The sequence below is a fragment of the Stegostoma tigrinum genome, chromosome 8 (assembly GCF_030684315.1).
Source record: "Stegostoma tigrinum isolate sSteTig4 chromosome 8, sSteTig4.hap1, whole genome shotgun sequence".
NCBI lineage: Eukaryota > Metazoa > Chordata > Chondrichthyes > Orectolobiformes > Stegostomatidae > Stegostoma > Stegostoma tigrinum.
In genome coordinates, this window is record NC_081361.1 from 86,721,715 (window position 1) to 86,744,345 (window position 22,631).

The 22,631-nt window shown below is 41.4% G+C and overlaps 1 protein-coding gene across 1 annotated transcript in view; it reads right to left on the bottom strand.

Annotated features, from left to right (window-relative positions):
* Positions 1–8,479: 8,479 nt before the first annotated feature.
* Positions 8,480–22,631, bottom strand: part of ephx4 (epoxide hydrolase 4) — a 53,795-nt gene continuing 39,643 nt past the window's right edge. The window contains exon 7 of the mRNA XM_048539633.2: positions 8,480–9,377. Within this exon, the coding sequence (XP_048395590.1) occupies positions 9,155–9,377 (223 nt within the window). The 3' untranslated portion in view covers positions 8,480–9,154. The remainder of the gene's footprint in view (positions 9,378–22,631) is intronic.

Genomic DNA, 22,631 nt, shown 5'->3' on the forward strand with positions numbered 1-22,631 from the left:
TCAACCAAATGTGAATGACAATCTTAATTCCAAGAATACTCTGTTTCCTTGTTAGCCTCAATTTTCCTTCATCTTATAAATACCTGATGCCAGTGGAATAAATCCCTGCTTCATGATCTTTAGGCTCTCCACGTGCCTAATGCTCATTTTCTTCATGACCTATGCTGTGGCTGATTGGCCTCTGTTCATGTTCATTCCATCTCCTATTATTCTTCTATCACTCCTCACCATAACAGACCCTAATTGGGTTCTTGTTCTTTTCACCTCCATCTCACTGGCTTCCATTTACAATAGTTCATCTTTTCCTATTTCTGCTACCTCCAACATGGCATTACCAACAAACACACCTTCCCTGTTTCTTTCTAAAGGGGCCATTCTCTCTGCAACATCCTGTTCCATTTCTCATTTACCCCAATATGTCTCCAGCGTGCAAGTGATAAAAGTGATGAGGTAAAATACTTGTTCAAGACGGTGCTTCACTATCATCACCTCAAGGGCAATTGTTACAGATAATAAATGCTCACCCAGCCAGTGAATCCCACATCCTCTGAATGAATAAAAAATCTACAAAGATATGGCTTATATATCAATTGGCCAATATTCCACCCCTTTGGCTTCCTGACTCACCATGCATCCTTTTCCATTTCTGCCACCTCCAGTACAATGCCATCAATAAACACACCTTTGTTGGCACTTCCGAAAGGGATCATTCCCTCTGTAACACTCTCGTCTCATCCCCAACACCTGTCTCCTTTCCGTGAGCAAGTGCAGCAGATAAAACACTTCAATTGTTCAAGATAATTCACCATCATTTTTTCAAGGGCAATTAGTGATAGTTGGGGTCCACAGTTAGTACATATTTCAGGATTACTTCTCTTGCTGTGGATGAGACCACTCTAACATCTCAATCTTGTTTTTCAAAACCCTGAGCCATTGGTCTAATTTTAGCTTAATATATACCACCTGGGAGAATGTGTATCAATAAATATCCATTTGTGTGGTGAAGTTGGTTGGCCTCTATAGCAGACTTCAGACAGCAAATTCTTTTCAACTCAGCAGGTCTGGCAGCATCTGTGAAGAAAAAAGTCAGAGCTAACGTTTCAGGTCAGAACTGAGGGAGGGTCACCGGACCCAAAACATCATAACTCTGACTTTTTCTTCACAGGTGCTGCCAGACCTACTCAGCTTTTCCAGCAACTTTGTTTTTGTTCCTGATTTACAGCATCTGCAGTTCTTCCAGTTTTTAAATTCTTTCCAACTATCTGCCCACTTTCTCTCTCTCTCTCTCTCTCTCATTAATTTATCTTCTAAGTCATTAGCAGCCAGCAAAACCTCCTAGTCGTAAGGACTTCTTTGTCTGTAATATTTCTAGATTGTTTTATAGCATACTTTATTCAAGCTACAATTTCCACTTGCACTTCAATCTTTCTCTGGATAATGACACATTTTGGGAAGCAGATGCCAGGCAGTGAACACAAGATAGTGACCGTGAATTCTGCATGTATTGATGGATGGAGTGAGAAATGGCTTCCTAAGTTTGTTTGCCTATTGTTAGTAGCAGGAGTTACAGTAAAAAGAATGTGATAACTCAGAATTATGTCTATACTATACTGATAATGTACCTGATTACCTTTAGTTTCATAAAAGCATAGGACATGGAAATAAAATTACCACCCAAATGAAATCAGAAGAAATGGTTCGTATCTATATAGTAGCTGTGCGGAAATTAAAGTATAAAGTGATACTGACTATCAGCTGGATAAATATTCAATAAGATGCAGTAATTATTGAACTTCATTGGTAGAGGGAACCAACCCTACCACTGTTTCTAAGCACTCAATATTGGTCTCAAAACAAACAGAACAAACTGGTGACAAACAACCCATTCGGGAGGAGATAGTAGGAACTGTCGATGCTGGAGTCTGAGATAACAAGGTGTGGAGCTGGAGGAACACAGCAGGCCAGGCAGCAACAGCGGAGCAGGAAAGCTGACGTTTTGGGTCGGGACCCTTTTTCAGAAATGTGGGAGGGGAAGGGGGCTCTGAAATAAATGGGAGGGGGGGTGGTGATAGCAGGTAGATATCTATCCACAGTATAAATACTCAGGCAGATGTTGTGAGAAACAGCTGGCCCTCTGATGAAGGGTCTAGGCCTGAAACATCAGCTTTTGTGCTCCTGAGATGCTGCTTGGCCTGCTGTGTTCATCCAGCTTCACACTTTGTTATCTTGGCCCTACGTTACATTGTCTGAACCAGAGAATCTCATGAAGACCTGAAAGCTTCGGAGGAAAATTAATCGAGCAGTTTGCAACAGTAACAATAAAAACCAACCCATCAGACTCTTTAGTGTTTTTTTACTTTACTAAATTGACACAATGTGTTACATTACAATGGAAACAAATACAAATTACTTTGAATTTCTTATGGTTAAATTATGTTGCCTATATAGATTGAACAAGTCTAATCGTATTTTCTTAGAAGGCCTCATTTACCATATCTACAAAATATGGGTCAATATTTGTTTGAAGAAATATATCACCAGGTACTATCTAATCTCATTCAAGAATTGTTTGCTTCGATTTAACTGATCAATAAAGGGCAATTATTGCCTTTTTGAAAAATAATTTGGCTTCTTTGGTAATAATCATAAGCTATTTGAATATATTCCACAAAATATAAGCTAAGTGGAAATTTATTACATATGAAATATGCTGCACATTTAACTAAGGGATTGGGGTGAGACCAGAATACCAACACAGTGCATCCTCACAGAATAACGTGGGTATAAAAATGTATTTATGCCATTGGACTGTATGCAGTAAGTTCTTCCAGGATTCTTGACTCGTGCAAATAAATCTTGCCTTTTGTACTTTCCAATGTGAAAATCAGTGCTTTCTTCATGACAAATAGTAAACACCGAATCTAATAAACAAACCAAGTCCAGTGAGTGGACTTCATAAACTGGCAACTACTTCATCATGACTCCTACAGGAAAACTCAAACACTTAAAATGTTTTGATAGACTCAGTAATGATGTAATCACTTAACTGGCATAAAATCATGTATTCTGATATCTCGACTATTATAAACTTACAACAGTTCTCACTGAGTAAGTTTTGCTGATTTTCTTGAAGGCCGGGGAATGTCACTGGAGATGGAACAGTCACACAAAACACAGAGATCTTTTGGAACATGTATACAAACTCATGATGCCATTCCCATCTTGCTGATACATTTGGTAGCTAAGTTGTGATTAGACATGATTAGACAAATGGAAAAATGCTTTGTTGATTTGTAACCAGTGGCAACAATTTTTTAAAAAAGTTAAATAGTTTACTTCTGTAGCTTTGGAGCTGCTTCCTGCAAGAATGATAAAACTTTGATATTTACCATTTTATTGTCTTTTGATTCTTTACTGTTTTGCTTGGCTTTTGACCTAGTTGTGATGGTTAGCTGGGGACAGAGACAGAAAATGTAGAGCCTCACACTGCTCCTGAATCAAGACCCTGGTCCCTGACCCAAGCACAGTGAGCCCCCAATGCCTCGACCTTGGTAATTGGGCCCTGATATTCTGTAACCCATCTGCCCTGGACTCTGCTGCTAGTACATAACCCATAGCTCATGCCCCTCAAAGAAGCATAATAGGGAAGAGTTTTGATTTTAGGAGATGCTGGATGGGAGCTTACCCAATATGCTGAATTTCCTGGATGGGAGGCCAGATCATTTTTATTGGCCATTGAAATGAAGGCAGTCAGGGGCAAGGATTGAAAGAAAGTTCACCAGTTGGGAAGGTGGGAAACCTAGCTGCTCTTCTGCAAGGCTGAGCTGGTTAAATTAAGCAGAAATATTGGGCGATATGCTTCTTTTAGCCTGATGGAAATCATTGCATGGAGTTTCGGGAGTAGTCTACACTGTTTCCCTCCATATCATTCAGTTTATCTGCTGAATGCCAATTGCAAAAGTGTGGTCCTTTTGATATCAGACTGTACATTTTAAAGATGCCACATAAAATGGTGTCAAATGTTGATGAGAATGTTATGTCTGAAAAATGGGCATGTGAACAGTCGCTTATGTGTTCCCTTAGAACTGTACAGAAACAGATGTAGACTGTGTTTACATCTGAACAGACAGCGTACTTGCAAGACCTTTTGTAAATTTGTGAGTATTTTGTTGCGAAATGGCAATTTTTTAAAATAAGTGCTCCAATGAAATTGTACTTTCTTGTTAACTTCTTACAATAATTAACATAAATCTCCATAATACACAGAAGTATTACAGACTTGTCAGATTATGGAGATTTAAATTTATCATTGTTCTGCAGAAGTGCCTTTGGAAACAGGGATGGAAATGCAGCCAATAGTTCTAATCGTTTTCCAGCATCATTACAGATGCTCACCACATCATAATGCCTATTTTGGTAAATTATTAGCCAGGATATTCTGATTCTGCTTTCTCTGGATGGTCTTATATGAATAGAAGCAGAGAGAGGTTTATTCCAATCTTTGCTTCCTGTGCCCATTAATATGTTTGTGTTAGAAATGCAGGTACCTTTAAGGTTCAAGCAATTTTAATCAACCGGTTCAGATATGCTGAGATACACTTCCAGGGGAGATGGGACTTGTACCCCAACCTTCTAGCTTCGAGGTAGGGATATTGCACTGCACCATAAGATCCCCTAAGGGTTAAGCAGATCAGATCCAGAATTGAGAGTAGGTAATACTCATTGAAAATTTTTATTTAACAGCCAGGCTTCTCTCTGTCTCCCTACCTCTCTTTCCCTGCGTTTGATTATTGTTGCACTGGCCTTGATGGGCTGTCCTTCTACATTGGCCATTTCATTATAAATGTAAGGGCTTCTGTCCTGGTAGAAAAAAATTGTTCAGTCACTCTTCCTGACAGTTAACTCCACTTCTGTGGCTATGTTCACACCTGGGTGTCCTTGGAGAGAGAGCACGTAGTATCCACCAACACCTCTGAAACTTTTAGAGGGTAGTGAGTGCCATGGGTGCTGGGGACACTATTTCCTTTGCAACTCATTTTAATTCAGTCCCTCCTTCTTTCCCCACCCTTCCTTGCCCTTTTTTATTGTGGCACTGCACCAGTGGTCAGTGCTTGTTACTTATTAATTGGGTGATTTGGTGGTGGGTGTTTCAAAGTAAAAAGAAATGCTACATTTGAGGGGGTGGGCAGGCCAGAAGACCTGCCCATGGGCCTAGATAAAGTATCCATTGATAGGTCCAAGCAATGGACCAACATTTTTGACTTAGTTCCCTCCTTTATTCCCCCATCTCCTTGATTTTAGTTATTGTAACTCCGTCCCTGGTGGTGCACCACAAGTCCCTGTTTTGTTTCATTCATTTCTCATCATTTGTGACTCGTTTAACTGGTGCTTGGGTTAATTAAAAAAGAAGAGCTTTGGCTTCTTTCCAAGTGGAGAGTGGGCCTCTGGACAGGGAAGAGGCCAGAGGGGAAACGTATATACTGGTGTTATCCTAGGCTATAAATTTACAATTTTTGTGAATTCAACATCTGGATTTTGATTTGTTTAACAAAGTGGGGCCATTCTGCCCATCAAGTCTGCAGTGACCTTCTGAAGAACATCCTATCCAGACCCACTGCCATCTCTATAGACCCACATTTCCCATGGCTAACCCAACTAGACTGCATATCTCTGCAGCAATTGAGCATGGCCAATCCACTTAACTTATACATCTTTGGAGTGTGGGAGGAAAGTGGAACACTCAGAAGAAGCCCAGACAGAATACATAAACTCAACATAGACAATCAGCCAAAGCCGGAATTGAACCCACGTCCCTGGCACTATGAGGCAGCAGTGCTAACCACTGGGCCACCATGGTTCCTTAATTATGCCCCTTTCCAGGTGTTTATCCAGTTCACTCTTAACTATTTATTCCAAGGGTTCCTCATCTCATCATTAATTTTGCACCTGCATGCTTAATAGTATTGGCTGTGGATAATTTCATTGCAGGCAAGTCCGATTATTAAATAGAAATTGCTTTAATTTAAAAGAATATCTAGGTTTTATTCAGACAACCAAACAATTATTATAATTTTTAATAACTGTGACCACATTTCCATTGATTCAATAAAGAGGCATGAGATCATCGGTGAGCAGTGTGTCAGATAATTCATTTCTATTACCATTAAAATATTAACTACTCTTTAAATAATTGTCATGTAGAGTGTGAGAAATTATCAAAATTCCTATGGGCTTTTAGAATGATTTGCATTAGAAACTGTACAGGGCTCCACCTCTCTTCTTAGTTAATTATGTTACTTGTTTGTTCATGGGATGTAAGCATCACTGGTTGAACCAGAATATATTGTCCATTCATGTTTGGCCTTGAAACGTTGGTGGTCAGCTGCTTTCTTGAACCACTGGAGTCTATCTGGGCTATGAGAGAACAAGGAATTCCTGTATTTTGATCTAACAACAGTGAAGAAATAGTTATATAGTTCTGAGTTTGAATGATGTGCATTCCCATGCATCTGTTACCTTTGCATGATTCAAATGTCATTCAAGTTTATAATGTGTTGGGGTGCATGAAATTATTCCATTAATGCAGAAAATAAATGCTGTGAAAACTTGTGATTTGTAGAAAATACAATCAATCAATATTTCAAGTGAAAATTAAGCATGCAGTCGCTTTCACTCTTACAAACTTGCAGCAAAACACAAACTATTAACTACAGGGGTTCCATTGTGTGATTTCACCAGAAGAATTTGTATATAAAATGTAAATACATTTGAAATACAATACTGGTATACGGTAAATTCATTAGATCTGAGCTTCCCCTATTGAAGGGTATGTGGGTTGAAGCCCAATCTCCATTGGGAGCAGGGATTAATGAATTTACCAAAACAGATCGTTGAACACATCTCAAAAATGTACTTCCCTTAGAAGACCTTGCTTTGTAGAAGACTTAATTGAAGTCTATTGAATATTCTAGGAAGGCAAGCAAATAGTCCAGTCTTCTCAGTGGTCCATTAAATGGATATGACATCATATATGTTTAACAAGGAAAGCCAATTGCTTAAGACTGAGCAAAACAGAGGATAAAAACTGTTACTGTCAGGGTTTTTTCCTCACTGTCTACCCATCCTTTCAGTTTCTGGCGCTTTCTCCCAATGGCTCACTTGAGGATTGGCAAAACTAACACAAAGAGAAGGTGTGTACATGGATATTAGTGATTGGGATTCATATTGTTGGGTGCAGTAGTACAGTGTGTGCAAGCTAATTTGCTACTCTATGGGATGCTTAAAAAGTCATATGTCCCCAGCTAACATCATAAGAAATAGGAACAGAGGTAGACCATTCGGCCTATCAAGTCTGCTCTCAATCAATGAGATCATGGCAGATCTGCTAGTCCTCAACTCCACTTTCCTGACTTAACCCCTGATGTCTCATCAAAGTTTGGGAAAATGGAGAATCTGTGTCCACCCATGAACTGAATATTGGAATTTTGGAACTAAACCAATGACAATAATGGATAGCGGCGATTAAGGATGTTGGGAATCTGTATCCACCCATAAGATTCATTGTATTTCAATTGTTGGTAACTGTAGTCAGGTTTTAAAACCTTGGTTTTAGACTCTTCAAGATACAATGTTCAGGACTTATTCTCCATCTCCATTCTCCCCATCAAAAAGAACACCAGGAATCACCTAGTCAGATGTAGATAAAACCTGAAATTGTTTTGCCCAGAAGCTAACAGATTTTCCAGACTGATTGCATCATCATCAGCTGACATTTTTTTGGAGATGTGTAAAATGAGGTTGCAGTGGTTGATCAAGAAAACTATCTCAGGAAATTCTTGCCCCTGGCCATATTATAGGCTCAAATCTTGAGGTTATCTTTCATACATTTACCATTTCATGTAAGTAAGGCTGGTCTGTTTTGAATTGGTCCAGCAGATGGAGCATTGCACAAATTTGTTCCGATTGAGAAAATCAGCAATAATTATATTCCCAAAGCGTTCTAGGAGTATAGCAGGTTGATAATCTGTTTTTAATATTCTATGGATGAATATATACACTTGCCATGGAGACCAAATAATTTTTGACAAATAATCTTTGTCAATAAAAACATCATTCTATACAACTTATAAATACAAAATATAAACAATCCCATTTAAATTTTCAGAAATGGCACTCTTGTTTTCTTCATACAAAGGTAGTGAAAGGCACCACCATGTGAATGAAAACAGTAAGGAGCATGTATCATTCATTTACATGGTGACATCATTGTTTCTTAATTACAAGTCTTAAGGCTGGTGTTTTCATGTGCAAAGATTTGGGAATAAATATGCTAAAATGCTGTCTCTCACAATGTCAAGATAATAAAATGTGAGGCTGGATGAACACAGCAGGCCAAGCAGCATCTCAGGAGCACAGCTTTTGTGCTCCTGAGATGCTGCTTGGCCTGCTGTGTTCATCCAGCCTCAAGCTTTTGTGCTCCTGAGATGCTGCTTGGCCTGCTGTGTTCATCCAGCCTCACATTTTATTTTATTGGAATTCTCCAGCATCTGCAGTTCCCATTATCTCTCTCACAATGTCAGATCTCTTTTGATTTAAAGCTGTCACATCCCTTATATCTCCTACCTGCATTCTTTGCACCTACCAGCTCCACACTGAAAACAGAAAAACTTGAAGAAGTTTTATGTTGCCTTGTCAATTACTTTCTTCAACAGATGTTTCAAACCTTTGGTCAATCCAAGTATACAGAAATGTGGTCATTGGTAACTTAGAAATCATGGTTTTATATTTATGTATTTTTATATATATATATATATAAATATATATACACACATACATACACATAGGCATCTCTATCTATCTATCTATATCTTATATATATATATTAAAAACATACATATAAACTTGAATGCACATTTTACAAAGGGACACCACAGCTTTAAATGGTTACTGAGCAGAATCACACATAGCTTAATAAATAGTGCATCAATAAGTTACAAACCTTAGAAGCAGACTTTCATTCAGCACCACTGAAAGATTTCAGACAGGACATGTAAAGGGGATGGTTAGAGTTAAGCAACACAGAAGAACATTTAATTTTCACACTGGAACCATTGCAAAATCTTATCTTAAATCATATCATCAGTGACAACGCATTTTACTGGTCAACCTCCTTTAAAAATTCCCAAATTAAATTATTAACCACTTCGGGCTGGTCCTGTTGAAGCCAGTGACCAGCTTCTGGCACAATATTCAGTCTGAAGCTACTCTTCACATAGGTCTTTGTGACCTCAGCCATTCTGAATTCCAGAAATTCTTCCTTTTCTCCCCATAGCAGTAAGGTGGGCGTCATCACTTCATTCTGATTCAAGGGAAGGCTACTGCAAAACAGAAGTAATGACTGAATGTAGTGAACAGCTATAGACTTAAACTTGAAATGCACAAAAATTCAGGTTTCTATTTTTGACTTAAACTGAAAGTCATGAATGAAGAATGGGGTCATTTGTTTGTTATATTTTTCATTTTACTTCATCTTATAAAGGCATCTTTCCATTTAAAAGAAGAACTGAAAATGCTGGGTATACCCAGAACAACAGAAATTGCTGGAGAAACTCAGCAAGTCTGGCAGCACTGGTGGAGAGAAAGCAGGGTTAACGTTTCGGGTCCCTGTGTCCAAAGATTTTTCTGGCTATACCCAGGCTATCTGACAGCATCTATGCAGAGAGAGAATCAGGATTAACTAGCAGAACCTTCCTACAACATCAGGATCTAACGGAGCCCACACTTGTTGTCAGGGAAACTGAAGATCCTGCTGGTCTAAAAAAGGCAAAATACTGTCGAAGCTGGAAATCTGAAACAAAAGTAGAGAATGCTGGAGAATCTCAGCAAGTTTGGCGGTGTCTGTGGAGAGAAAACAGTTAATGTTTCAAGTCTGGTTTGACATCTCTTCAGAACTCCCAAGATTGGCAGCTGTACCACCTCAGCAGGTCCATCAGAAGAGGTGGGTGCTGCTAAGGATAGCAGCCTGGTGAATACAGAGGTGCTCAAATGCAGAGGTAGCCTCAGGGGTGGAAATATAAATGGTATTTTAAAAGGGGCCAACAGTGTGGAGCCATACCTCTAGCTACAATGGCCCCACAGGGAGGCCTACTGCATAGCTCCTGCAAGGAGGCTGTTCTGCCAGAGGCACAATCACTCCATCACACAATCAATCCTGACTTGCCCCCTTGAGCATGCAGATTACCTGGTTACCTCAGTCAGCCAATCTGCTTTCCAACTCTCCAAGGGAATATTCCCCAGCGGTGGGAATTCATCAAGGAAATTACCTGTTATTTTTCTGCCCTTCCTTATCTGAGCCCATGACCACAGCACCCAGAAAATACATCACAGCCTTTCAGTTCTTTCAGAACTGGAAAATATCAGAGATGGAACATGTTTAAGTCAAAGGCAGGGAAAAAGAGTCAGGAGTTCAAAAAACAAAGGGGGAAGTCCACAAGGTGGAAGGCAGCAGGAAGTAAATGATAAATGGGATGGTGCAAATGTTTGTGCTTTTGCGTTCAGTTTACCTAAGAGCTGTGTATGAGTGGCTCTGTGTGTACGTGTTTCTGACTCTGTCTCCAAGACAAGGAAACCGGCTTTAACAATGTATGCCAGCATTTAGAGTGTACATTCAGTGCATTAAGTGTAAAATATGTGGATCTATGATTTCGCCATTACAATAAGAGAGTTGGTTTTATTCATGTAGAAAGGAATGGGAGCCAGTATGCAGACTTTATTTTTCCATGATGTGAGTTACTGATCCACTAACTGTCCCATGATATTTGCTCAAGGTGAGGTGGCGTGCTCAGGCCACTGCAACTGGCTCGATCAAGAGCTTCCTAAAAACAAAGGAAATAAAAGCTCAATTATAAGTGAGTGAGTAGGGCAAAAGAAAAAAAATAGTAACTCTTCCCATTGCAGGGATCATACAGATTTGTATGCTGCAGTAATAGCTATGCAATTTTCCCTTAAGTAATGATGGTGGGTGCTAGTAGCTTCCACTAGAATAAGTCTAATTTTTAAACATGATGTTGATATACCATTATGATTGCTTACGCATTTTAGCAAAACTTTAGCAATTCATACACTGGAACACATCACTTCACACTAACATTAGAATTAAATGATAAGGATTAAACTGCGTACCATTTCCATCACTATCAGCAGAGCCTATAAAACACACTGAAGTGTAAATTGTTGCCTTTAATTACAACCAATTGAACTGGACAAATCCCAGAATATTCATTTATCAGCATGTGGTTTGCAAACTACATGGCTACATATCTGTAAAGTTTGGAATAACAGGGAGGATATTAAGAGGTGTCAGGCAGAGGAAGCAAAAACAAAATCAGGAGTTATATGGGTCGGCATCCTGACTTTCAGTTGGTTGGTAGATCATAGCTGAAGATGTGCTGGTGGGTTCAGCAAAGCTTTCCTCCTTCACCTGGCCTAAGAGCAGTACCACAGTGAACAATGACCTGCTACAAATTGTTGCTAAGGATTAGGAATTCTTACCGGCAGTAATTCAAATCACACCCAAGCTGTCACAAATGTACATACTTCAAATGGCAGGTCAGCCTCTCCAGAAAGGGTTACTTAGACATAATCCACTATTGTTGGAACCAGCTTTGGAATTCTTAAGATTTGGCCCATTCACAAGGTACTCCCCTTACTTCTTACTTGCTAAAATTCCTCCAATGGAATTATCTTCATATATTTGCTGTCTACCACCTCTTTCCATCCATCACAGGGTGTTGATTCACAATCAGCCTCATATCTGTCAGACATTCAGTATTAGATGACCTACAGTTTTCTCTAGTGAACATTGGGAAAAACATTGTCTCTATCCACCACAGCCTTTTTGCTTTTGCCTATGGATTGCTATATTGATGGGAATCACAACCCTGATGTTGTAAAGAGGTTGCCAGGTTTCGATGACCTCTTGCATTGTGTGATTGGGAACTCCTTGCTTCTCATGGCAATAAAGTCAGAGAGGGGGCTGCCTGACACAGTGAGGTCCAAATAGTTCTCAACAGGAAAACACAGGAAGGTTGACTTTGTGTCTCACTGGCTGTGAAGGTGGAGTAAGAGGCAAGGTGGTCACAATTACCACAATTCAATCTGTCATTGACATCTGACCATCCAACCATTAAGATCAAATGGATAATGACTGTGCCACCTAAGGTCTCCAGTGAAAAAGAGTCACACACTCGTTCCTGTAGGGTATAGAAACAAAGGCTGAAAAATTTCCAGGACCAAATGGCCCAAAGCCTAGAAACGTTTTAAAAAAGTAGCTGAAGACGTATTAAGAGGCATAGAATTCTAGAAGGTCACAGCAGATTAGAAAATAGCTCATGTAACTTCTTTATCTAAGAATGTAGGAGGACAGAAATTTGGAAAATATAGGCTTGTTAGTCTAACATCTGTTGTAAGAAAATTACTGGAATCCATTATAAAGGAATTTACAGTAAGATGCTTACAAAATCATAATGTGATCTGGCAGAGTTAAGTTAGGCATCATAAAGTTTGCTGCACGAGGTAAGATCACATGGTATAGGGAGAACATTTCATCATTGATAAATGATTGGTTAGTAAACAGGAAACAGTGAGAATGGATAAATGGACATTTTTCAGGTTGGCAATTTCCATCTAGTGCTACAAAGATCAGCATTGAAAGTTCAACTATTTGAAACAAAGTCATCATAGTCCCAGAGGACTATAGGGCTACTCTCTCATTAGAGAAAGATGATATGGAGATGTCAGTGTTGGACTGGGGTGGACAAAGTCAGAAATCACATGATTTAAGGTTTTAACTAAACCTGTTGTTGCATAACTTGGTGATATTAAAGAGACAGAGAGACAACTGGTAGTGGTTTAGCTCGAGGGTCAGCCCTTCTGATGTGACAGGAGAAGTTCAGAAGGAGGGTAACCTCAGCCCATGGTTGGCATCACTCTGCAGCGCAAACCAGCCATCCACCCAAGTGAACTAACTGATCCGATACTCAACTATCTACAATCTTTAACAAGGACTGAATATATGGTAGTTAATTTTGTCAGTGACACCAAGACAGATGGAAAAGTAAATCATCAAGATGATGTAGAGACATAGATTGGTGGAAAAAAAATGTTTGACAGGTGATAAAATGTGAACTTGTCCACTTTGGCAGGAAGAACTAGAAACAGTGAACTTTTTAAGTGGAGAGAGATTGCAGAACTCTTAACCAAGATAGTTTTATAAAAATGTTGCCCTGCCGTTGTACAGGACCTTGGTGAGACCACATCTGAAGTACTATATATAGTTTTGATCTCCTTATTTAAAAAGGATAGAAGTGCGTTAGAAGTGATTGAGATAAGTTCATTTGACTTATTCCTGTGATGGGAGAGTTACTCCATGATATGTAGAAAATTTGGACAGACTGAATTGTATCTATTGGAGTTGAGAAGAATAAACATGTAAGATCCTGAGGGGCATTGATTGGGTGGAAACTGGGAGGTTGTTTCCTCTTATGAGAGAGACTAGAACCAGGGGACACAGTTTAAAAATAAGACTTCTTTCTTTTGAGACAAAGATGAGGAGAACGCTTTTTCCTTCAGAAGGTTGGTAATCTGTGGAATTCACTTCTGTATTAGGTAATAAAGGCTATGTCAAAGAATTTACTCAAAGAAAAGTTAGATTTTTGATTAACAAAGGAGTCAGGGGTAGATGGGAAAATAAGTGAGATCACATCGGCACGGTGGCTCAGTGGTTAGCACTGCAGCTCAAAGCGTCAGGGACCCGGGTTCGATTCCAGCCTCTGGTAACTGTCGGTGCACAGTTTGCACATTCTCCCTGTGTCTGCGTGGGTTTCCTCCTACAGTCCAAAGATGTGCAGGCTAGGTGGATTGGCCATGTTAAATTGCCCGTAGTGTTCAGGGGAGTGTGGGTTATAGGGGGATGGATCTGGGTGGAATGCTCCAAGGGGCTGTGTGCACTTGTTGGGCCAAAGGGCCTGTTTCCACACTGTAGGGAATCTAATCTAATCTAATCTAAACAACCAGATCAGCCATGATGTTATGGAATGGCAGGGTAGGCTCAAAAGATTGTCTGCTGCTCCCAAACCCAACGTTTCCAGGTAATCAATAGCATAGAATGGTGGAGCGGATTAGAGACATATTTCTAGCCTTTACTGCAAATTAACTTTCAATTTTGTGTTATATTTAAGTAAAAATGAAAGGCCATTTAATTTGAAGACTGTATCATAACTAATATTTGTCCTTCAATCAACTTTATTGAAATAATTAATCTCATTATCTCATTGCTGCTTTGATGATATTACCGATTGCAAATTGCCAGCGGCCTTTTGAAAAGTACTATATTAGCTCAAAAATACTTTGGGAGGCCCTGAGCTCTTAAAAGGTGCTCTATAAATGCACATCTTTCTTCAAACAGCACTGTATATTTAGTTGTGTTATCAGTAAGCTGTCACCTCAGCACCCAAATCTATTGTTGACTAGAATTCTGATGTCTGATGCTACCGTAACAACTCATTTATCTTAAACAGGTAATGACTTCATTAAGACAATGTACTGAGAAATTTCTAGTGTTTCTTTCCAATAAAATACTATGGCATTTCAAGCTGAGTGTGAACAGGCAACTGTTCTCCAGATGACTGCAGTGCTTCCTTGGTAACCAGATTCCTTTTGATTTTCTCAATTTTCTGCTAAGCAATTTCTTAAACATTTATTTTCCCATTTTCCTCAGCTGGCAATACCACATTTTACTTATAGTCGTTGAAATGAATATTTTCTTCTCACTGAAACAAATGCCTTTGAACCAGAAGAGAAATGAAATCCACAAAGGTATATTATCAGGTAATTAAAATTTACCAGAGAGGTGTTTTGGTTGAGGATCAAAGATCAAGGACTACCATTGGGTGAAACAAAGGCAAACATATAAACAAAGGGTCTGGGACAGAAGCAGTTATGTTCATGTGCATGATACTTACAATTTGTCAGTTCCCAAGCGTAAAGACTAATCCCTATGGTTTGCAGGATGAATCAGAGCCAAGGAGAGAAATCATGAGTTCTTATACTGTTTTTTAAAACAGTTCTGGATCTCTTATCTCGCTCGCCACCCCCAAACCCCTCATTTATTCCCATCACCTTTTAACACTCAGCAGTTTCTGTTCATTGTCTTTGCATTGTGTTTTGGGTCCAATAGAAAATGCAGCACAGAAGTAGGCAAATCAGTCCTTTGAGTCTGTACCAGTTCTTTCAAAAATAAATCTGGTTCTGACAGGCAATGGCCAAGTATTATCACTAGATCATTAATTCAGAGACCAAAGTAATATCCTGGGGATAAAATTGTTACAGAGATAGTCGGAACTGCTGGTGCTTGAGAATCTGAGATAACACGGTGTGAAGCTGGATGAACACAGCAGGCCAAGCAGCATCAGAGGAGCAGGAAAGCTTGAGATTTCGGGTCGGGACTCTTCTTCAGAATTCATTTCTGAAGCAGGGTCTAGGCCCAAAACATGTTATCTAATATTCTGGGGGCTTCACACTGTGTTATCTAATATTCTGGGGACCTGGGTTTTAAACATACCATGGCAGATTGTGAAATTTGAATTCAATAGAAATCTGGAATTAACAGTCTAATGATGTTGCTTATTGGAAAAAAGACATTTGGTTCATTAATATCATTTAGGGAGGGAAAGTGCTTTCTTTATCTAGTCTGGCCTAGACTCGGACACACAAGGTAACTGAACCGTAAATGATCAATTAGGGAAGGGCATTATATGTTGGCACAGCCAGCAATGCCCATTCTGTAAATTATTTTAAAAAGTCCACTGTCTTCTCTCCCTTTCTTTCCCCGTTTCTCCTCAAGTATTTACCCAATTTCCTTTCGGAGACTAATTTGAACCTGTATCCATTTCACTATCAGGGAGGGGGTGCATTACAAATCCTAATCACTCTTTTTGTAAGTCTTCTTCTCGTGTTGTCTCGGTTCTTTGGCCAATCCATTTAAATGAAGTTATATCTGGGCCATCTGATTATTGATTGTTCAGCCATTGGAAATAGTTTCCATTTAATCTATCTAACCCTTCTTCATTGTAGACACCTTTATTAAATCCTGAGCTCTTCAGAAGAGTGAGCTCAGTTTCTCTGTAATTCCTCATCCCTGGAGCCATTCTAGTGAATCTCTTCAGAATCCTCCACAAAATCTTCTCATCTTTCTGGAACTGGAAACCATAGTCACAGTGACAGTTGAGTTGTTTTATTTAGGTTCAGCAAAACATCTTTGTTTTTGTACTCTATGCCTCTATTCATAAAGCCCATCAAACCTGGTTCTGTCAATATTTTTCAGAGTTGGTCTTGAGGTCTTGTTGAGCACTACTTTATAATTCAGGAAGATCGGCTAGGAGCCTTCTTCTTTGCCCCCCAACTTGCAACAACTCTCTTTGACCCCCATTCTCCAACCTCCTTCTTTGCCCCCAACCTTGTTGCCTCCTTTTACCCAAAATGCAGATGTATTTTTCTGCCATTCTAGCAGCCTCCTCCTTCTCCTTGCAGCCACCTTCTTTCTTCCATTCCCTCCCCACCCCAATCTTGCTGACAGCAAGCTCTGAGCCCACAGCCACATATGGCAATCCCCAGTGTGTGTAAAGATGCATTTGGCACTGGAGCTGCTCAGGAACAGCTTGCCGCTGGGATATCCCGAATGCAGAGGGGCTGGTGTTGGACTGGGGTGGACAAAGTCATAAATCACATGACACGAGGTTATAGTCCAACAAGTTTATTTGAAATCACAGGCTTTTGGAGTGCTGCTCCTTCATCATGGGATGTGCCAGAATTAATAGGTATCCCTGGAGTCAGCGCCATCTTTAAAAGTCCACTGTCAGACCAGGGGCCGCCCTGCAGGTGTCAAACATGGTAGACAAGGGAAATCTGGAACCCCGCTGTGCAGGCAGCTACCAGGAGGTTCCTGCTGGATGGGGTGGTGAAAGAGTGGGACTTCCACATCCCCTAAGACCAGCAGAGGAGACCACGAAGCCAGAGCACCTGCTTCCAGCTTGGGTCACCTCGTCCATCTCTGATCCTCCTTTCCCTTCTTTGACATCTCTGTTTCCATTTTGGGGATAGGTTTGCTGCCAATATCCAATACAAACCCAGCAAATCCAACAGTTACCTGGACAATACGTTCTCACACCCCATTTACTGTAAAGACTCTATTCCATTCTCCCAATTCCTCAGTCTCCATTGCATCTCTTCTGATGCGGCCAACTTCGATAAGGGGCCCTCTGAAATGTCCACCTTGTTCCTCAGCCAAGGGTTCCCAGCACTGTAGCTGACAGGGCCCTCAGCCAGGTCCGGCATATTTCCCACACTTCAGCCCGCCCTCACACTGTCTCTACCCTCCCACAACAGCAATTGACACCCCTTTGTCCTCATTTACCATCCCACCAGCAAACACACCATTTCTGCCAACTCCAGTGGGATGCCACTGCCAGACATATATTTGCCTCCCCTCCCTTGTCAGCCAGGACCATTCTCTCTAGGACATCCTGGTCCACTCGTCTTTCAGTCCCATCACACCCCACAGCCCCAAGGCACCTTGCTCTGCAAACTCAGGTGTCACACCTACTCATTTACTTCCTCGCTCCTCAGTATCCAAATCCCCACACACACCTTCCAGGTGAAGCTTTACCTGCACACAATCTAGTCTACAGCATTTGCTGCTCACAGGGTCTCTTCTTAAATTCAGAAACAAAGTGTACACTGGGTGATTGTTTTGTAGCACATCTACCTACTGAATGTAGAAAAGACCCTGAGCTTGCCTGCCACTTCAACATAACAACATGTTCTCTGGCCAATATCTCTGTCTCAGACTTACTGTAGTGCTCCAGCAAAGCTCAGCACTAACTGGAAAAACAGCATCTCATTTTCCACCTGGGAACTCTATTGCCTTTTGTAATCAACATCGGGTTCAACAATTTTAGGGCTTGAGACACCTTCTCCCGTGTTCTTAACCCAATCCCGACACACCAGGGTATTCATGTAGTCTGCTATTATACACAAACCAATGTTAGCCACTAATTAGCAGCCATTCATTCTCCTAGGTCTATCTTTAACCACTCCTTTGTCTGTTCATCTGTTCTTCTCTCTCCTCGGGCTCTATCTCCATCTATTGTTTAATCCTACCATTTCCCCCCATCCTATCTTCTGCTTAAAAAACAACTTTCTCAAGCTACCATCAATTCTGAAGAAGGGTCACTGGTCCCAAAATGTTAACTGATTTATCTCTACAGATGCTGTCAAACCTGCCAAGCTTCTCCAGCAATTTCTGTTTTGTTTCTGATTTCTAGCATTGGCAGTTCTTTTGGTTATTTCTGGGCTTAAATCTGTCTCACCCAAATGGGCAAATGCAAAGCACTGCAGGAAGAAGATCAATGCCCATCTCTACTACATCACTGTAAGTGCCATCATCTTCTCCCTGCTACTTCCCTCTCAATCATTCTCTGCTACTACCATTCCCATCACAGCTCATACTCAACCACCCCGCCTTACTAATCCCTACAATACCTGCCCTCACTCACTGTGCTGTACCTCCAGCCTTGTTATTGCCACCTTGCCTGCCCTCTGTGCTGCTTATTTACTTGCCCAGGGCTCCACATGAATCAAAACAGCTGTGCCATCTATGTTGATCTCCCTGCCTCTGCCTCACTCTCTCTCATTCCTGGAAGAAACAGCACATGTTAGAGAAGAATGAGTCAAGATGGGTGGTGGCTGCATGACAGCTAACTTCTCACTCCTGCTGAGGAGAGGATCCTGACTCTGACCGCCTCGAGTGGGTGACCAACCATGGCCAAGCCACTAGACTGGTATCAGAGGCTGCCCTTGATTTACAATGCCACAGCTCCTCGGTGCAGACTATCCCTCTTGACTTGAGTGAGTCCTGCTGACAGCCATGTCAAGCATCCTTCTCTTCTCTCTGCTGTAGGCAGTATTGCAATACAGCAATACTGAGAGCCCGGTATCTCTGACAAAATGGCAAGACAAGGCAGGGATGCTATGAGCACCCAAGAAGATTCAAAGTTTTCAAGCACCATGACAGAGTGAACAGGCCAGAGACGCAGCCTGGTCAAGTCTATGTGCTAGATGCATGTGTCCCTGAGCATATAGTGTGCTCACAGTAGCATTACAATGATAGTCATGCTATTATCTGTGCAGCATTGAAGTTCAGCAGCACAACAAGTGACCGGAGGTATGCAATGAAGGTTATTAAAGGCTGGCTATAGTCAGATGCCAATGTCTGTGGACATCAGTTGTGTATCTGGCCAGTGACCTCACAGCAAGCCCTGAGATGTTAGCACCCAGGGTTCAACATGCAGGTCTATCGAGCAAATGGTGAGCTGAAGTTGCCAAGTACCCACTCAAACTTCCATGTTGAGAATTCTCAGTATGTTTGGTAAGAAAGGTAGCTGATGTGATTCTGCTATAGATCTCGGCATACCCATGTCTCTCAGGCCTCTATAAGATTCAGTCCATGTTTCTCTACGATACTGGGGAATTCAGTGATGGTAATTTCATTCAATGTCAAGGGACAGTGGTTAGAGCTATAAGGAGAGCCTAGACAGGTGTGAATTGTTTTCTTTAAAGCAGAGGAGACTGAGGTGATATGATTGAGGTGTATATGATGGTATGGACAGGTTGAATAGAGAGGAGCTGTTACCCTTGGTTGAGCGGTCATTCACAAAAGGGCACAGTTTTAGGGTAAGGGGCAGGAGATTCGGAGGAGATTTGGGAAAAAATCCTTTTCACTCAGAGGGTGGTGGGAATCTGGAATGCACTGCCTGGTTAGGTAGTAGAGGTTGGAAATCTTGCAAATATTTGGATGAATACTTCAATTGTCATAACATTCAGGGATGTGAGACAAGTGCAGGAAATTGAGATCAGTGCACTTTTGGTGGCAGTTATGTCAGTGCAGATTCGATGGGTCGAAGGGCCTAGTTGTACGCTGGCTATTGTACTAAATGATCAATCAAAAGAATATTAATTTTAATCCCACAAAGTTATTTCTACACTGGCAGAAGCTTAATGAAAGTTGTGGATTGATAAAAAGCAAAGTAATTTACTAATTTCCTATGGGGATGGAAACTTGCCAACCTAACCTTGCTTGGCCTATATTTAACAAAAGTCCCACAGCACACAGTTCACACTTAAAGCTATTCATTCCATGCCAGGATTGTAGACATCAGGGACATTTTTTTACAGTTCAAATAAATAAACAGCTCTTTTGTTTGTGAGGTTTTTCATCCCCTTGGCGCTTAGGGCATTTACAGATGCAAAGGTAAATAAGTTATCAGTACTAGAACTGTGCCATGGAAACATAGTGGCGTACACATTATGCTAACTCATTCTATTAATTAATTCCTCTCCCTTCAACCCAATTCTCAACTAAGCCCACTGAAATCTTAAAAGTACTTCCTTCACCACACCTTCCACTTTCTGTTCAATCTGCTGAATTAATACTTGAATCTAACACTAGAGAGAGTAAATAGACATGAGGGAGTAAATCTATTGGCAATTCCACCAAAGATTTGAAGATGTTCAATTTCTAAGATTCCATTTCAAATGATTTTTAAAGTACTTGATTTTAAAAAGCTAAATGAGGTTCTGACCCACATTTAAATGCTGAGACAGATGACACAAGGACAAGCACAGGGCATTATGGGATTGCAGGAAACATATTAATAGGCTCATTGGGGGGGAAAAGAAATTCAAAATCCTGCACCGTTATTCTGATCAAAGTATTGCTAAAGTAAAGTTGTTCAGAAGCTATATTTGTACAGAAATTGCTGTTAAAGAGAGAATGTACAGCACTTGATTCATCTGGGTAAAAGTCTAAATTCAAAGGGACATGATGGAGAGATTCAGGTTTGGGTCTGCGTCTTGGTGGGAAAGGGTATTGATGGTGACACATGTCAATCTGTGAGATCCAATGCAAATCCACAGCAAACATGCCTCCTTCCAATTTAACCATGGTGGGTTTAGATGTATTCAGTAGTCCATTGTGGAGAGTTAAGCCTGTACTTTCTCACTTAACTAAGATTCCACCTCAAAGATTCTAGGAGCTGTTTCAAATGAGCAGCTAAGGGACAGGTTTCAGGGCAGTGAAAGGAAGAAGAAGGGTCAGATCCACCAAGTGAGTGCTTTACCTGATGAAATGTGTAAAGATGACAATCTCTCCTTCAATGTCAGCAAAACAAAGGAGCTGGTCATCAACTTCAGGAAGTGGAGTGGAGGACACACACCTGTCTCTATCAGTGGTGCTGAGGTGAGGTGGTTGAGACCTTCAAGTTCCCACAATCTTTTCTGGTCTAGCCACATTGATACAACAGTCAAGAAAGCGCACCAATGCCTCTACTCCTCAGAAGGCTAAGGAAGTTTGACAGGTCCACAATGACTGTTGTATCAGTGATAATGGGAAAGGCAGATGCTGGAGAATCCAAGATAATAAAGTGTGAAGCTGGATGATCACAGCAGGCCAAGCAGCATCTCAGGAGCACAAAAGCTGACGTTTCTGGCCCAGACCCTTCATCAGAGAGGGTTCTGGAATAAATAGGGAGAGAGGGGGAGGCGGACTGAAGATGGAGAGAAAAGAAGATAGGTGGAGAGTAGAGTATAGGTGGGGAGGTAGGGAGGGGATAGGTCAGTCCAGGGAAGACGGACAGGTCAAGGAGGTGGGATGAGGTTAGCAGGTAGGAAATGGAGGTGCGGCTTGGGGTGGGAGGAAGGGATGGGTGAGAGGAAGAACAGGTTAGGGAGGCAGAGACAGGCTGGGCTGGTTTTGGGATGCAGTGGGGGGAGGGGAAGTGCTGGGCTGGTTGTGTGGTGCAGTGGGGAGAGAGGACGAACTGGACTGGTTTTGGGATGCGGTGGGGGAAGGGGAGATTTTGAAGCTGGTGAAGTCCACATTGATATCATTGGGCTGCAGGGTTCCCAAGCGGAATATGAGTTGCTGTTCCTGCAACCTTCGGGTGGCATCATTGTGGCACTGCAGGAAGCCCATGATGGACATGTCATCTAAAGAATGGGAGGGGGAGTTGAAATGGTTCGCGACTGGGAGGTTCAGTTGTTTGTTGCGAACCAAGCGGAGGTGTTCTGCAAAGCGTTCCCCAAGCCTCCGCTTGGTTTCCCCAATGTAGAGGAAGCCACACCGGGTACAATGGATACAGTATACCACATTGACAGATGTGCAGGTGAACCTCTGCTTAATATGGAAAGTCATCTTGGGGCCTGGGATAGGGTTGATGGAGGAGGTGTGGGGGCAAGTGTAGCACTTCCTGCGGTTGCAGGGGAAGGTGCCGGGTGTGGAGGGGTTGGAGGGCAGTGTGGAGCGAACAAGGGAGTCACGGAGAGAGTGGTCTCTCCGGAAAGCAGACAAGGGTAGGGATGGAAAAATGTCTTGGATGGTGGGGTCGGATTGTAGATGGCGCAAGTGTCGGAGGATGATGCGTTGGATCCGGAGGTTGGTGGGGTGGTGTGTGAGAACGAGGGGCATCCTCTTTGGGCGGTTGTGGCGGGGGCGGGGTGTGAGGGATGTGTTGCGGGAA